This window comes from Fimicolochytrium jonesii (assembly GCF_025526975.1).
Source record: "Fimicolochytrium jonesii strain JEL569 chromosome Unknown EV422scaffold_4, whole genome shotgun sequence".
NCBI classification, from domain to species: Eukaryota; Fungi; Chytridiomycota; class Chytridiomycetes; order Spizellomycetales; family Powellomycetaceae; genus Fimicolochytrium; species Fimicolochytrium jonesii.
The window spans coordinates 988,870-1,005,849 of NW_026515671.1; the positions used below are offsets into that span (position 1 = coordinate 988,870).

The following is a 16,980-nucleotide window of genomic DNA, read 5'->3' on the forward strand; positions in this document are numbered from 1 at the left end:
CAACACAGTGCTAGCTTTGTTTGTCACCTGGTGCGATGTACATATTCTGCGTAGGGAAACAGGCCCGAATGATCAAGAACACAACACGGTATTTCTATTCGAGTCTAAACACCACATTGTGATCCATGCCCGAACCACTACGTTTTGAGTATCGCTCATAAAACCCATTTTCTTCAGGAGTCCGACTCATTCTCACGCTTCCCGACTTGTAAGTATTTGACAAAACCGGTTCAACCCCGTACGCTGTCCACACCACACTTGACCTCCTCTCACATCGTCACTTTTCCTTCACCTCACTTCCTTCGTGATGTACATACTAATCCCACCCTCCGTAACCCTCCCACGTCCCAAAACTCCTCCCCATAAATGCATCCCACGGATATCCGCCGCCCCGCCCCTCACACAGTGAGAGAATGGACGGAGGTCATGACGGCCTTCCGGAGCTTGGTCAGCGACCGGCCCACCGACCTGTTCTTGCCTCCGATGGTCAGGATGCGCTTGAGGTTCTTCTTGAAGGGGCCGGGGCTGGCGGGGGCGACGGGGGTGAGGGGCGTCGACGGGGCGTGTTCGGTGGGGAGTGCGGACGTTTCTGGTTCGGCTGCTACCGCGAGGGTGTTACGTGCGTCGCCCGGGCGTTCGATGGCTCGTTCGTGCGTGCTTGAGCTGCTGCTTCCCCGCGACGCGGGCTCGCCGGCGGAGGCTTTGAGAGGGTAGTTTTCCGTCAGATCTTTGTCCTGTGCGATTTGATCTGAGATTTTGGCGGCCGAGCTGCTGCGGCTCATTGAGGCGGCCCCGTAGGAGCGAAGCATGAGCATGGTTGGGCAGGTCGTGGCGAGCGAGCCGTGTGACATGCTTCTGCGCGGGAGTGCGGGGAGGACCGTTGGACCGCCTAAAGTTGATCTTGGGCGACTGTCCGGTGTACTCTGCAGCTCTTGATGGAATTTCTCGAGGTTCTAGGATTGCAATTCCATTGCAAAGAATGAGGATAGCGAGTATGAGCGCCTTGAATTTACAACATGACTTTTACCTTGGTTACCGTGGTGGATAGGTACGCCAGAGTCTTTTCTTGAGTTTCCTACAAACACAGTCTATATCAGCATATGCGCGAGGAAGTAGGGCGGGTCGTCCAACTTCTCGACGGCCCGGCGCCACTCACGAATTTGGTCTGCAAGTGTCCGATTTCCGCCGCCACCATCGAGCGGAACTGGATGACCTGCTCCTCCATCGTCTGGCGAAACCGCGCTGCTTCGGCTTGGAAGAATTCCCGTACTTCGGTCATTTCCGCATGCAGCGCTTTGGTCGCCTCAAAATCGGCGCGGACGGCGTTGAGCTCTGCTTTCGTGGCGCTGAGGGCACGGTCGCTTACGGCTTGCTGCTTCTTCAAACTACTTTCAAGTTCTTGGGTGCTTTGTCGAAACTCAGCAAACGCCTCTTGTTCAATCTTCAACTGGCTCTGCAGGATGGCGACTTGCACTCGCCTACCCATGCAGGGGCTGTTATCGCAAATGTCCTCTAACGGTGAATGAGCCGACATGTTGATATCGAGTAGTTTATATCTGTAAATTGGGGCTATGAAGTGGTAGTATGTCGTCGACTCGTTGTAGACTCGTAACGGGAGTGCTATGAGGACAAAGCTTGAAGGAATTTCCTACGTTTCGTGCGAGGGAGGGGAGGCACTTTGTAAGTGTTGGAACCTTCTTCGAGCAAAGATCACCTCAGCGGGAACTGTCAGCTGGGGATTTACGTCGCTTACGTCAGTTTCTGACAGCGCGACGCTCAACCTGTCGATCGGGGGTTATATGTCTAATTAGACATCTTGCACGTCATGCTACTGTACGTATAGTGTCTATAGTGTTTCCACCGCTTCCCGAAGTCGAATCTTTGTTTCCATGACAGCGGCTCAGTGCTTCATAGTCCCAATGGCGGTGTTCTTTCCCCGTCGTCGGCAGTGCTCGGTGCGCCATCAATAGTCCTGGAAAATCGCTGCATGGTGCAATAAGTCCCCCTCCAAATCTCTCGCTTCAGGCAAGTAGTCGCCGGCAAGTTTCCTGAGATGATGAAAACTTTGCTGTAAATGATGAAGGCCCTGTCGCCGCCGTAGATGAAGAGAAACGTTTCGCGTTCTAAGCTGGTGCATTCGGTGTCGTTCAGTCAGACTTCAGGTGCAAAATGAATCGCTATTCTAGAATATATCGGCATGTAGCCATTGATAAACCGGATAGGTCGGATGTCTCAGCTCGGCTTCAGGGTTACCAAACGGTTGCACCTCGCTTGTTTAGTACGTCTAGCTGGAGACATATGTCGTTTACTGGCATGGACGTGTGTATCGTGCTAAATGTCCCTGTCCCAGTCCCACACGGTGCTTTACGCTTTTCTGATTCCAAACCGATTGTTGCGGTATATGACAGCATTGGCTAACTTACGCCCGTATGTTTTTCAAGTGTACGAACGAGACGGAGGTTGCAGGGACATATTGAAGAGGATGCCTTTTGTCTTCTCGGGTTCCAGATCCCAATTGAACTATCCTCTGGCCTCACGGACGTAGGAGTGTCACCTTAGCTGTGGCTTCCGACCCCCCAAACTGATTTGAATCTTTCGGTCTCGCATAGCAATAAGCCCGGCCCCACGACTCTGTCCGGTTCCATAGGAGTCGCGAGGATAGCGATTTCGGCTCACAGACTTCATTTACTGTCGAATTTCTGTGGGAGTAATTCGAAACGTTCGAGAGGAGATAGTGGTTGGTTTGAACGTCGCACGGTCGCTGGATATTCAGAGCTGTACTGATCGTTTCCATAGGAAGCTCAATCTTGCCCGGTTTTCGCGTCGTCACGACCGCATCCCTTCGCCTCTTCGTTGAGATGTAGTCCACCCCGATAGGCTAAGGCTGTGGTCCCACTACTTCAAGCAGCGCGGAACCAGAAGTTCACGTCTTGATTGCCCTGGCGATGCTCATGTTCCTGAGGTTAATTCTCGACTCGCTTCAGAGAATCAGTCACACCCGAATCGGACTCCGACCGATGAGCGCGTCCCACCCCGTGACGTCATTTGGCAAAACCTTGAAAGCTTGTTTGTTTCTCACGCGAGGCCGCGAGGGTTCCGTCGGCCACGCCGAAGGCTGGAAGGCTCTCAACCGGCTCCTTCGACAATAAGAAGTTCGCAAACAGGCTTCGGCATTCGGAAGTTCGCTAGCTTCGTCGGCATCTCTCCTTTCACGGCGCTGCCAAGCCATTCCCAGGGCGCCATGCCCTCATCACCACGGACCCACCCGATAGACATGCCCCAAGATGTCGCTGAAGATGGTGATACTACCCTTCGCGAAATTTCCCAGGCGCCACCCCAAGCCGCTCATCCGCTTCACCATGACCATAAAGCTGTCGAACCCCCAAAAGCCCGCTTCCACCCCGTTCAAGCCGCCCGCATTATTTACAGATCCACGAGTACCATGTCGCGGCTCGCTAACCTCCTCTGGCCTCTGGCTCCCATTGGGATCATTTTGAGATTTGTGAGACCCGAATGGCATATCGCTATCTTTGTAGTCAATTATTTGGGCATGATTCCGAGCGGGAATTGGTTGGCTTTTGCGAGTCTTGAGATCAACGAGAAATTACCTAATGTATGTCTGCAATGGCGATAGTGATATGAGTCGGCGGAATATTCCTTCACGCGACGCTGGGCTTCGAGAAAAAAAGCCCAGTGGAACGTTCTAGCCGAACGTTCTAATCCGTGCGGTTCGACAGGAGGAGTAAATACTAATCAAGCTTTCGAACACGTAGATTGTAGGCGCGACCTTCGAGACACTGATGGGCGCTATGGTCGAGCTCATCCTCTGCATCCTCCTCCTCTTCCAACGGCAATACACCGTCGCCCAAGACGCCATTCTCGGGTCCATGTTTGCCAACCTGCTCCTCATTACTGGCTTCTGTTTCTTTGTTGGTGGCGTCAAGTACAAGCATCAGGATGTAGCCGAGTTTGTTACGGAGATCTCAGGTGCGGGGTTGCTGGCGTCGGCGTTTGCCATCATTCTGCCCAGTCAGTTCAGTTTGGCTGTCATGCCTGCGATGGGGCTTGGGGCGACGGAGGACTTGGTGCTGAAAGTGAGCCGGTCGGCGGCAGTGGGGCTGTTAATCTCTTACGGCGGGTGAGTGAAGGGTTCATGAGTGAGTTGATGCAAGTCTTTTACCTTCGGTCATAACCGCTCACCCCGCTCCACCCAGCTTTCTAATCTACCAACTCAAAACACACCGCACAACCTTCGACGCCGTCCTCTCGGCCGCCGAAGCAAAAGACACAGACCGCGAAGAAGAAGCCCGTCGGAAACGGCTCTCTTGGGCCGAATCCCTCGTCCTACTCCTCATCTCACTCGCCCTCGTCACCGCCTGCGCCGTCTTCCTTGTCGGAGAGATCCATCATATCGTGGAGCTGGGACATGTCACAGAGCCGTTCATGGGCCTGATCCTCGTGCCACTGGTGGAGAAGGCTGCGGAGCACTTTACGGCCATTGATGAGGCTTCTGATAGTATGACTGAATTCATCACTTTTGCTGCTTTACTGCAACCAAATACTGACCGACTCTCCCTACAAAACAGACCAAATGGACCTAGCCCTTTCCCACGTCCTCGGCGCAACCATCCAATCCGCGCTCCTCGTCGCGCCCATCGTCGTCATCGTCGGGTGGATAGCCAACCATCCCATGACGCTCCAATTCAACGGGTTTGCCTCGTTCGCCTTACTCCTCGCGGTCCTTGTCGTCGGCAGCTTTCTGTCAAACGGAAAGACGAATTGGGTCGAGGGTATGTTTTTGTTGTTGTTGTATTATATTTTTGCGGTGGCGGCGTGGTTTTATCCGAATGGGGCGGAGGTGGGCATCAGTGAGGGGCATTGATGAGTGGGTTCTTGGGGGATGGTGTGGATTGACGTTTCTGTTGGTGGACTCTGTTTTTTCGTTTTCATTTGCGGACTTTTTCACATTGTATTATATATACCTTTCTGCTTCCCCTCGTACATGCCCCTTACTTCATATAAAATGGACATACATACGTACATACCTAGATGCCTTCTCTGCGAACAAAATAGTTGCCGTTTTGGACGGACCCACAACGCATTAATCTGAAGTTATCTGGGCTCCGAAGCAGGTTTACGGGTGTTTACGTGTCAATAATTGAAATACGGGTTCTAGGGGCATTAAGGGGCGGAGCGAAGGGGTTGTCCGAAACCTGAGGGCTACTCGTGTATGCGGTTGACAGCGCAATGCTTCTCAGCCGCAGAAAGGCCGATGAGGCAACACCACTCCTGGATGTTCGTCTCAACCTTGTCATGTTGCATTTCACGCGTGTCCTACGCGTTGTCCGAAAGTGATTTGCTGCAGAACCCCTATTTGTTCCGATGAACTGAGCCAGCGTCGGGATACGGTTTGTCCGTTGCTTGCCTTGAAATTGAATCCCTAAGGTCGGAGAGGCCCTCAAATTAAAGAGATGCGCCTGATTCCGAACATTTACACAACTTGCATGAGCGACGGCAGGCCGCAATTGAGCACGTACTATCCGCAAATGGCCTCTCTGACCTTATGTCCCTTCTGTTGTTGTGCATGTGCATCGATTACTGGCAATCCAGGTGTAAGGCCTTGCCAGCCGTCATCAAGCGATGTTTCTCGGCCACATACAGGTAGTCGTCACTTGCGACTCTTCGTCCGAACTTGCACGCGTTGTTTCGCTTTATTACGCGTTGTCCGGGAGTATCTTCCGTCACCCGCGAGTTTCCTCCGATCGGACAAACCCGTTTTCTCAAAGATAAGACCAGAATATTCCTCTACTCCGCCGCTATTATCCGAGCTTCTCGTCTCACAGTCCACGAGCGCATTATCCAGAACCGTTCTGCATCGCTTCAAGTGGGAACAGACAGGCAACTGGCAACCAACCAACCGGCACCTAGATATAGAAATGCAGGCACCCTGCATCCTGAACGGTTATAACAGCCAAAGACAGCGTGATGGCACTTTGATAGACGCTCGACTGTCATCCTGCCTTTACCTGCTGCGCACCCGCTTGCAGATTCTTTCTGACAGAGTAGGAGAGTAGAACCGCTCTGGGCCATGAACAACTTCGGTAGGCGTCCCCTGCATGCCACCTACGCATCGCTTGCACTGATGTTTTTTGGCTTCGCCGTTGACCATACGCACACCGTCGTCAAAACTACGACATCATCCAACGTAAGCACGCGTAGCTGTTTGTCCGAACTTGTCCCGCATTCCACGCGTGCGATTCGCGTTGTCCGAAACTGTCCCACACTGAGACTCGGGCGCAGCCAGCTTTTCGGTAATGGCATTCGGAAATTGTCCTGCCCTGACCCACCAGACTAGCAGCGCTTGGAAAGCACCTGAGAACAGGTATGACATCCGGTTGCAGTTCCCCATGCTGTATCTGCAGACACCGCCGACAAGCCTTCCCTTTACGGACTTTTATACCACCAATGCACAACTTCCCACCATCTATACAATCGTACCGCTCGCCTTCTTCCTATTCCGCAGCATGATCGGATACCTCCATCATCAAACTCACTGTATATGCAGTTCGTCCCAACCTTCTGGTCTCGCGCGTGCCTAACGCGTTGAACGAAACCCGTTTGTGAGACTCGATTCTCTTTCGCCTGAATCTGGAACCAAACACTTGAACTTGGGCCACAAGGATTGTTCCGTCGCACGGTACAGCAAAGAATACCCCTCGACGGTTTTGCTGCAGGACGCCGATATCTCAATTCACCCAGTCGTGTCCAGCCTCCAACAACGTGCAGTGAAGCCCTGCAGCGATCCTTCACCCGTTCCGCCTCTGCAAAACCGTCATGACGGACGAAGTAGAGTAGGAGCAGGATTTTCCAGCGGATGGCGCCCGAGCGAGCGTCCCCCTATACGCTTGCAGAACTATAACTACCACCACACCTGTGTGCGCTTGCAGGTACCTCCCTCGGTTTCACAGCAGAATTACGCATTTAACTTTTCTATTACACCGGCCCCATCTTGAGACAATGATGGGTCTCATGCACGTACCTCTGTTATTCGTCATTCCACACCGGCGGATGTGTTTTCGTTTCGCTTAGATATGCGACTGGGAGTGTTCTTCATTTTTTAGCAGGATGTCGATACGCTCACCTTGCTGCAATGTCCTTACCTTCCGGATCCAGTAGTTTCGCGATCATACCACAGACACCGACATCCCATCGCTATATCAGCAAAACCCTAGAAATGTTTCTATCCATGCACTTACCTCCAATGTTATGGAACAGTTCCGTACCGGACGCGTTCGCCTACCCTACAGACCGCCGCGTTCACGACGAACTTACCTACACCCACTCCGCGGGATAGAAGCACCTTCCTCCTATGGCATCCTTCCTTTCAAACAGAAGCCCACTTCTGCAATACCTGGCCCGCAGTCGCTCACACCTTGTAACGCGTTCCGATGGGCACACCAGCACTCTCATCCGCGAACTTGCATTTGATTCCAAGTAAAGAATGAACATACCTTGCCACCGTCGGCCCACAAACCCGACGCCGCTTTATTACCTTTGCGCACGTGTGGCCCCGTACATCCAGAAAAAAAAAGGGGAAATGGCCAGGTGTGAGATGTGACATGACGGTGATGTCAGACTTACAGTATTATACTATACAGTGCAGGGTACAGGAATTTACGCGTTCGGCTGTTTTCCGTCCGTCAGAGGCCGTCCGTCTTCCGATAAAAAAGGTTACTCAAGCAGCATGCATTCGCGTTGGCTATTCCTCACCGGTGTCTTCACTCAGCCCCTCAAATGGGGCGGATTGCTGGCGCCTGAGGGCAATCCTCGCCGTCAACTCCGCCCCCGCGAACCCCTCGCTCGCTCGTCTCCCGCAAAACCACGGAGATGAGGGTCTCCTTAGATCGAAGACACGGGGTTTCGAATGAGGTTCTGTTGCGGGCGCGAGGAGCTGTCAAGGAGACATCGTCTCCTGCTGTCACCTCCTCCTGGCCTCCCCCACAACAGGGAGTCCCTCAGGCCCAACTCCGCCCCTGACCTCCCCTTACGGTCCTGCCTGTTTCCTTTCCGGTGCACAACAACTGCCATGTGAAAGTTGTGTTGTTGTGCGGGAGTAGATGTCATCATCGTAATGTGCCCAGTTGGAGCAGTTGGCCGCGGAACGAATTCTGTGAAGCCCACGCGCTTCGACAGTTGGCAAAAGGTCCCCAGTGCCCCAGTTCCCTCTCAAAGGCTGTTCCGCTTGACATTGTGCTTCGAACTTGCACCGCTCCACCCACAACTACATAAACATCCAGAGGCATAGCGCCACTCACACGCGGAAGCCAGAGGGAACAGCTCAGAATACAACACAACTCCCGAGTCGAACCGACTCAGATCGCCCTCTCCTGCCCCGTTCAATGTCACTCCTAGACGCTCATTCGCGCTGACAATATGTCTTGGGGAGAAGGAATGCAAGCGTCTCTCAAAGCCCTCAACAGCCCTTCATCTTGGCTCCCTTCCTTCACTAGCCGGCCTTCCAACCTCTGTCACTGCCCGGAACCACTCACAAGCCCAGGGAACCTTTATCCAGGCGCCGCGGCATCGACTTCCAACTGGTGGCTCTCGCACGGGCTCGCGTTCGCTTTTGGCATCTTGACGTGTCTGCTGATACTCACGTTTGCGCTGGTGGCTTTCATCAAGTGGCTGCCGTACTATCTGGTCCCCCGCAAAGAGGAACGCTCTTTCTTCCCCCCTGTCGCGTCTGCAGAGTCTTCGACCGCAGGACCGAGTGTCAACGGTGCAACTGACAAGAACCTAGAACGAGCTGGGTGGTTGCGATGGAGCGAGGAGCCTCTGACCGTCGCAGAACTGAGCGAGAAGGAGAACGGCGACGATGAGGATGGGAGCAACGGCGGCCGTGGTCTCAGTCGCGCCGACAAACACTTCCCCAATCTCAACAAAAAGCGGAGCTTCACCGCAACATCCAAGCAGATTGTCGCATCGGCGTCCAGATCGGCTCAGTCCATGTATACTGTCACCCGCTCCGTCAGTACATACATCGCCAACAGGTTCATGGGCCAGAATGCAGCCGCGTCGGAAGCTGATTTGCCGCAACTACGTGTGACGCCTCCCGTACCGCCGCGCCCACGACGATGGCGAAACTCGTATGCAGTCTTGAGATACAGGACCCTCCATCTCTATACCTCCGACGACCAAAAAGAATGCACTCATATCCTGCTGCTCTCTGATTACCGCGTCAACCTATACCCCGCCACAACGACAGACGTTGAAGTCTATCTGCGGACGAATCCGCTCTGCCTTGTGCCCAAGGCCATTTCAAAACGGTGTAACCAACAGACCTTTTATCTCTACTTTCCCACAAACTCAGACAAAGAGGACTGGCACATCATGCTGCGGCGCGCCCGGACGCTCCCGTCTCGCGCTGACGAGGGTGCATGCAGCGTCTTCTTCAACGACACGGCGCCCGTAACCGCCTACCGCGTCGCCATGGAGAAGCTCGTAAACACAGTCAACAAAACGCCCCAAGACGCAGCAACAGCCTGGTTCAACGCCCTAGTCGGCCGAATATTCGTCGGGATCCACTCCCACCCAGCTCTGAAAGAATGGCTCTTGGAAAAGTTCATCCGCCGCTCCATGCACATCCGCCGGGAAGAGGACGACCAAGCCTCCATCCTCGGCGACATTGACGTCCGCGACATCTCGGTCGGAAACAGCCTCCCCGTCCTCTCCAACCCCAAACTGCTCGACATGACCGTCGACGGCGACATGACCATCGAGGTCGACGTCGAGTACACGGGCAAAGCACGACTGGAGGTTGCTACTCTCGCCACCATCTCCATCAACTCGTTGGATTTGAAACCGTTACAGGTCCCGCTTGTCGTCGGCGTACAGATCGATCGCTTCGCTGCCCGCCTGCTGATCAAGATTAAGGGCATGTGGGAGACCAACCGCGTCTGGCTCGGCATCCAGCGGGAACCCGCCGTCCAGCTGGAGATGAAGGTCGTTCCCGTCGTCGGCCATAAGATGATTTCGATGAGTTTGGTCAACACCGTCATCGAGCGGAGGATCAAGGAAGTCATTGAGGAGTTCTTTGTCCTCCCCAATATGGAAGATCTGGGCTTCTGGCCGACTCGGGGGTTGGGCGGGATGTTTTGGGGCGACCCGGGGCGCAATACTGGCAATGATAGCAGCTCAGATAAGCGTGACACGCCGACCACGGGTACACATACGGATTCACACGAAGACGCCGACGACATCATCGACAACACATCATCGGACTACGACACCGCCTCCTGGCCCGAAGACGGGGACGAATTCGTTAGCGATGAAGACGAGGAAGGCACGCCCACCGCTCTTGAAGACTCCTCACAGCACCTCGATTTGTTGGCTGCGACGCGTATCGGGGAAGCAATTGAGAGCTCGTTGCGCCCGCGGCCGAGGTTACGGAAACGGCATACGTTTGATGGGTTGCTGAATGCGAGTCAGAGGGGGTTAGGTAATAGTGGGGCGGTGGCGCCGGCGTCGTCGTTGAGAAACTCCGTTGTGTCCCCGTTCTCGTCGCCGTTCTCGTCGACTTCGCCTAGGGATGAAGGCGGCGTCGGAAGTACGCAATCTGATGATGGGTCATCCACTCGCGCCGGTGACACGGGTGTAGCGGCCTCCGCTACGAGCGCCACCTTGACACCATGGTACTACGAAACCATCGGAGCAGCAGCCGACTACCTCGGCCGCACCTCGCGCTACTGGGGCGTGGACACGACCGTGCACCATCTCGCGGAACAGGCCTCGGACTACGCGAAACCGGTCGTTGCGCGCGCGGGCGAGAGCGTGGATGGGTGGAAGGTTGTGGTTGGCAGCGCGTGGGAGACGCTGGGGTCTTGGGTGGGTGGTGGGTTTGAGCAGGCTGCTGAGAGGGACCAGGAGAGATCACCTGCCGCCCTTGGACAACCGCCGTCGCCGGAATCCCCCACGTCGTCTGAGTCATCCGCCACCTCGGTGTCACCTACCACAATCGACCAAACAACCGTACCCCACCAACCCACCCCCGATTCTGACACACCCTTCCCATCCCTCCACCGCCGCAAATCCCGCCGCCGATCTGACTCCACCCCCGTCTTGCACGTCATGGGTCTGCTGAGCATCTCCACCCGGCCGCCGCCTCCAGCACCACTGCCTTTATCCTCATCGAGAACGGGAAGCCTGAGGGGATCCCTCCCTGGAACGCCGGGGAGGCTGAGACGCGAGAAGAGTTTTCCGGCCCTTGGTGGCGGTGTGGCAGGGAAGGGAAGGGGACATGAGAGGTCTGTGAGTTCGACGTCGGGTTTCAACTCGGTGGTAAGGGCAGAGGTGGGTAGATTGGCGTATGAGGGGGGCGGGGATGTGGAGGAAGCGCACGTGGATGTACCACAGTCTGTTACGGCGTCCTATGCCGCCGCTGCTACACCGCCTGCCTCTGCTTCTACGTCTATGTCGTCCCCATCACTACCACCATCTCTCGACACATCATCACAATTGCAACCACCCACCACACCCGCACGACCCAAACCCCACGTAAAAGCCTACTGCCACGCCTGGCCCACCCGTTCCCGCAGCGATTACGGCGGCCTGGCCCATCTCGCTTCCACTTCATCCCCCGCACATTCAAGCCCAGGTACACCGCGCCCCGCCCTTCGGAGGGCATACTCGACGCAGGTGTTGCGGTCGTCGGGGCTGGGGGCCGTGGAGGGGCGAGAGACGATGGATGTACCGGGTTCTGTGACGGGGATGTCGACACGGGTGGATGCTGATGCTCGCGAGGTTGCGGCGTTTGAGGGCCGCTACACCACCGACAACACCAACGAAAGATCTGCTATCGCTGAGGATACCGCCAACGCGCCACCGCCGTCGGTCCTTGACGCTTGGACCCAGCATGCTGTCAGTACTTTGCCCCCACCGGGGAGAGAGACACCCGAAAGAGGAGAGCAGGAGACCAGCACCCTCCCGCACCGCCAACCACGCGCACCGGGGTTTTTGGACCTCGGTGCATGAAGCTTTACGAATGCGGGTACATTTCGCATAGGCTGGCTGAGTTTTGGGTCTTGAGTGTGTTTTATAAATGTGGGGGGGGTACCTGGTTTTCGATACATATTGTACATATACTACCAATATTCCCTGTATGGGATTGTACATCTTGTGTTTTGGTGAGGGAATGTATGCCGTCCGCTTGATTATGTGTGATTGGATTGACGTTGCTGATCGTATCTCACAGAGGCGAGGATGGGATTGCCTCACCCCTTGTTCGACGGAGGGGCGTAGGCGAACTTCGCCATAGTCCCGACAGGCCGGTAGTCCCACTTTGTGCACCGGCGCCCAAGTTCATGCGCTACCTACACAGCCTCGGCATGCAAACTGAGGTGCTAGCGTCCCGACAAGCTGCATCGACGTACATCGACGTACATTAACAAGGTGCATCGACGTACAGGAAGGCAGAAGACCTGCAGCGGCGTTGCTACCTGCTGTGCCAACATCTGCAAGGACGGGACAGGTGCTGGTGAAGTTCAAGCAGGGCCCGCAGGGGGATAGGAGGGAGGGAGGAGTAGAATAGTTTGCAAGCCATTTTTTCAAAGAGCGCACGAAGCAGAGCAAATGTCAACCCAGTATAGTTCAAACGTAGGTTTTATTGAAAGATAGTATTGAAATACCGAGTACAAGAGAGATTATAAAAGAGATATATAAGCGCCTTCGAGTCGCCCAGCGATCCTTCCATGGCCACCGAGTATACGGTCGCTTTGCTTGGATTTGCACCCCACGAGGCCTTTAACGTGGTTGCCTAGCACAAGTCTGAGTTTAATGTGATGCCTAGCACGAGTCTGAGTTTAACATGGATTCCTAGCACGCCTTGTCTACCCGAGGGCCGCCACCGAGTATAACGGTCGCTTCGCCTTGATTCTCGCATTCCAGGTTGATGAGGCCCATTACGCCGGCTGTTCAACGTGTTTCTTCCGCGTCACAGGCTGGTTAACGTGTTTCTTCCACATTACGGGCTGGTTAACGTGTGTCTTCCCCACCACGAGCAGAGAAAAGAATGGTGGCGAAGCAGTGCCGAAAAAGAGTGCCGATGGTAGTTTAAGATCAGTCCGGACCCGACCGAAGAGAGTGCCGACGAAGGGTGCCGATGGTAGTTAAAGGTGATTCCGGACCCGACCGAAGAAGAGTGCGGACGAAGGGTGCTGATGCTTGCTCCGGACCTGATAGTGCCGACCGAATAAGTGCTTGTTCTATACCACCCTCAAACGTAACCAAGGGTCATTGCAGAAGTGGTCGCGTTGCCTTTACGCGTTGACGCGTTGACAAAGGCGCGTAACGTTGCAGCGTAACGTGTTTTGCTGTTGACATAAGCATTGCAACGAACTACCCAACAGTGGGCGGATGAGACTCATGTTAAGCAACACCATGTTCAAAAACGACATGATTGGTGGATGAACCCACTGCCGTGAAAGGACCTCGCTTCTTTCTCGTGCATACTGGAGCTTGCATGGAACAACAATGCCGGGGACTTCCAAAAATTCGGGGTGAACTAGCTCTGGAAGGGCTTGACCCAGTGTCGGCAGCATAATGGGAACGTAAGGTTGGGAAGTTGGCACGGTGGGAGGGTTGGTACATCAAACACACGCCCCTTGCTATCAATGGGCAGCTTCAGGCGTCGATGCCTGCGCCGCGGATCATAGACTCGGAGGACGATGGTACTGATGTGGAGAATGTCCCAGATGGGGATGCAATGCCCGAGAAGGATGGCATGTGTGGGGATCACCGAGGTCCGGTGTTATAAGGCATGTAAGATATGGACTCTTTCTTCTGTTGCATGCGTTTTCAGTGAAGATATATTCACGGAGGAAGACTCTATGGCTTTTATCCCTGGTGCGATGCGGATGGGTCTATCCTTCCGCTCTATACAAACCGCCGTGCAAACGGGGGGGCGAGACGGCTACAGTGGGCAAATCACGAAGCAAAACCATGTGCCCAGGAGAACCTGGTACTTATATCGACGCAGACACCAGATAAGATTATATTTCAAAAAGAATGGAAAAAAAACACTGATGTTGAAACGTTCATCTCTCCACAATGAATCCCATTGGACCGCTTCTGCGTTTGCGGCTATTCGGGCATCAGATGAATTGTTTTTTGTTGGGACCGCTCCCTACTTGTTGCATGTTGCCGTGGGTGTTTTAGTTTTGCGACTCCAGAGTGGGAAATTCCCACGGCCCACCTCCAGCCGGGGATCATCATTGCGGTCTCTTCCCGTCTCTTTTCCAAAACAAACTCGCCACAGTCGTGTTGCGTGTGCTGATGTCGTTATTTTGCGTTGCAACCATCCATAATCGCATTCCCCGCTCGCCTCCCCTATCCTACCCCCCGCCCCCCCCCCCCCCCTCCCTCCCCATTCCTTACCGCTCCTATTCATCCACACCTATCTTTCCTGCTCCCCCTGCGTCTGCGTCTGCTGCCCCTCCCCCTCCTTCAGCCCCGTCCCCGCCGTCTTCCCAACCTCCAAATGCTCCGTAACGCCGTCACTAAACGCAAAGCTGCGATCACTGATATGCGGCCTGTTGCTGTTCAAAACGAGTGTTTTGTTGCGGCGGGTGCCGGGGAGACCTCCGGTGCTCAAGTTGGTTGTGGTGGTGGCGTTGTGGGAGGCGCCGTTGGTGTTGTTGGAGTCGGTGATGGGATCGGTAAACTTTTTGGATTTATAGGGTTCCGGGGTCGAGCGGGAGGGGTGGGAGTATGTACAGTTTTCGCGCTGGTGGATGGGGGAGATATGGTTGATTAGTTGATGTTTTTTGTCTGACGAAAATGTGATTGCAAAAACATATGGAAGACGGCGGAGAGGCGAAAAAAGACTTACTGTGCAAAGAGGCTCGAATTTGCAAAGTTCAGCCGTCTGCGGTGCCGGGCTCGCAGAGCTAGACGCTCGACGCGTGTGTGGGACCGGATGAAAGTACGGGCACGCAACGTTAGTGCAGTTCGGATAAAACCTGCATTGCGTTTTCTGCAGATGCGCAGGTGGGGGCGCACCACCGCCGCCGCGGGCCCCACGAGCACCCGAGCCATTATACCCTCCACCACGTCCACCGCGTCTCGCCATCCCGCCGTGCCCGTAGGGGTGACTGAACGCGCACCCGGGACGCGTGCAAGCGGCACCAAAGCGGCAGTTTGTCGCGCCGGCCGCGTCGGGGTGGATGTAGTAGCACTGGTTTCCGGCGGTGCAGTTTGGGAAATCTGGGCAGGTTTCTTTGGGGTGCCAGTATTTGCAGGCGTTTCTCCAGGTGCAGTTGGGCCAGTATGTGCAGCGTGGCACGTCAGGCTGGGCACGCGCCGAGGGAATGACGTGCGTGGCTGTTGCACCTGCTCCCATCGTGATGGTGAAACGGACCGCGCCATCATCCTCCTCCATTGCATCGTTTTCTTCACCGTCCTCAATCTTCGCAGCCTTTCGTGGCCCATCTCCTTCAGTCGCGTTCGCCCGATCGTTGGATATCGAGGCATCCCCGCGCTGGCGTTTTCGCGACGTTTGAGTATTGTTTGCAGAGTCAAGCACTGCTTTCACCAAAAGACTCGCGGGGGTTCCGGCGTATGAGGCTGAATTGACCCGGCTTCTCCTCGGGTGCTGATCGGGATCGTCATCATCTTCTGCGGTGAACGTGGTGGATAAACCATACATTGTCAGCTTTCCATTGTGAGCCGACAGAGGTCAAATCTCCACGCTCGTAAATCTCGGATACATACCGACTTCCTCATCGGACTTTGCATCATCGATGTGGATGACCATATCCCCATTATGATCCTCGCCATTTTCCGCAGTGCCCGGCCCCGTCCCCTCATTCCTCTCCAGCCACTGGGTGATCCAAGTCGCTAGCTTCTCGGCGTCTTCCGCTGATGTGACTGTGAAGATGCGGAATAAGGAGTGATTAATGGCCTATCCTTCAGGTAGGTTGCAGCAAGGTGTGGTGGCTGACGGTCATGCACTGCTCGACCCGCTCCTATGTGCGACGTAACATGCTGTCCTTCGAGGTTCATTGCCGACCACTTTCCGCTCCCCCCACTCCCATACGTCCTCCTCATACTCCCCACGCCACCATTCCCAACGCACCATCACTAAGGTCCGCAATCAACGACTCCCGATCCTTCTCCATCCCAACCAACAAGATGCAATAGTCCGTCAACGTCGCCGTGTCCTCGCCGACCGCCATGGTACTACTGAGTTCTGCTGTCAGGTCGGCCTAACAAGTGATGATGAGTTTCAAATTAGTGAGAGACCGGTATTCACAGTGATGGCGAGGTTTCGAAGGGGGACAGGGGAATTCGGACGGTTTCACTTACCCGTAGGCGGGCGTTGTCGATGTTGCGAGACATTGCGGGGGCGACGGTGAGTGTGGGTATATGGACGATGAGGGGGTCCTGCTTGATCCTTGCTGTCTGAGGGTGAGCGGTGTGCTGTGCTTGTGAACTCCATTCCAGTGCAAGCCTGTTCTTCAGCTTGCTTGCAACCCTAACTCGAACAGGCGGACAATGACGCGCCCTTCGCCAGGCGTTTCTCCTCGAAAAGAGACCCCCGAGAAAAGGGGGGACGCAGGAGAGAAGCAGGGGCTATATCCAGTATATAGCACGCTGTCGTCCTACTCCAACTCCACTTGGGGAATGGTACGGATTACGATGTTGATGTTCAAAGAAGGTGCAAAGGGTAGGGTATATTATGCGTATTAATACACATACGGGGTACAGGTTTCGCCCTTCCGCGCGCTGGAACTCCCAAATCCCGCCGTAATGCCAACATATGCTGCATGTTTGTAAACAAAGCTGACCACCAAAAAAGAAAAGGCGGGCGGTATCGATATCGCCGCCCTCCCATCCATAATGTCCCCCGGCGCGTCGTTTTCCCATCGTCTGACGGGTCGCGGGGTTCATGCGAATAATGCTTCTCCAGCCCAGCTCATCTCCACC

General features: G+C 54.9%; 6 protein-coding genes across 6 annotated transcripts; 4 read left to right on the forward strand and 2 right to left on the reverse strand.

Annotated features, from left to right (window-relative positions):
• On the reverse strand, positions 1-1,687 carry EV422DRAFT_315746 (uncharacterized protein). Its single transcript, XM_053066230.1, has 3 exons — positions 1,157-1,687; positions 1,028-1,075; positions 1-953 (listed from the first exon to the last, which is right to left on the reverse strand). Exons 1-3 carry the CDS (start codon positions 1,532-1,534, stop codon positions 399-401), a joined length of 981 nt encoding a protein of 326 aa, XP_052928190.1. The 5' UTR covers positions 1,535-1,687; the 3' UTR covers positions 1-398.
• A 1,202-nt stretch (positions 1,688-2,889) lies between these two features.
• EV422DRAFT_315758 (Sodium/calcium exchanger protein-domain-containing protein) lies at positions 2,890-4,922 on the forward strand. The gene is made up of 4 exons (XM_053066231.1): positions 2,890-3,613; positions 3,774-4,138; positions 4,215-4,516; positions 4,587-4,922. Exons 1-4 carry the CDS (start codon positions 3,242-3,244, stop codon positions 4,880-4,882), a joined length of 1,335 nt encoding a protein of 444 aa, XP_052928191.1. The 5' UTR covers positions 2,890-3,241; the 3' UTR covers positions 4,883-4,922.
• A 1,159-nt stretch (positions 4,923-6,081) lies between these two features.
• EV422DRAFT_519675 (uncharacterized protein) lies at positions 6,082-6,401 on the forward strand. Its single transcript, XM_053069606.1, has one exon. It carries the CDS (start codon positions 6,089-6,091, stop codon positions 6,353-6,355), a length of 267 nt encoding a protein of 88 aa, XP_052928192.1. The 5' UTR covers positions 6,082-6,088; the 3' UTR covers positions 6,356-6,401.
• A 1,790-nt stretch (positions 6,402-8,191) lies between these two features.
• EV422DRAFT_519678 (uncharacterized protein) lies at positions 8,192-12,411 on the forward strand. The gene has a single exon (XM_053069607.1). It carries the CDS (start codon positions 8,434-8,436, stop codon positions 12,028-12,030), a length of 3,597 nt encoding a protein of 1,198 aa, XP_052928193.1. The 5' UTR covers positions 8,192-8,433; the 3' UTR covers positions 12,031-12,411.
• Positions 12,412-13,636: 1,225 nt separating this feature from the next.
• On the forward strand, positions 13,637-14,384 carry EV422DRAFT_519679 (uncharacterized protein). The gene has a single exon (XM_053069608.1). The coding sequence runs from the start codon at positions 13,722-13,724 to the stop codon at positions 14,358-14,360; it is 639 nt and encodes a 212-aa protein (XP_052928194.1). The 5' UTR covers positions 13,637-13,721; the 3' UTR covers positions 14,361-14,384.
• Positions 14,385-14,417: 33 nt separating this feature from the next.
• On the reverse strand, positions 14,418-16,684 carry EV422DRAFT_519682 (uncharacterized protein). Its single transcript, XM_053069609.1, has 5 exons — positions 16,360-16,684; positions 16,130-16,259; positions 15,766-15,921; positions 14,885-15,669; positions 14,418-14,779 (listed from the first exon to the last, which is right to left on the reverse strand). Exons 1-5 carry the CDS (start codon positions 16,390-16,392, stop codon positions 14,450-14,452), a joined length of 1,434 nt encoding a protein of 477 aa, XP_052928195.1. The 5' UTR covers positions 16,393-16,684; the 3' UTR covers positions 14,418-14,449.
• Positions 16,685-16,980: the final 296 nt, after the last annotated feature.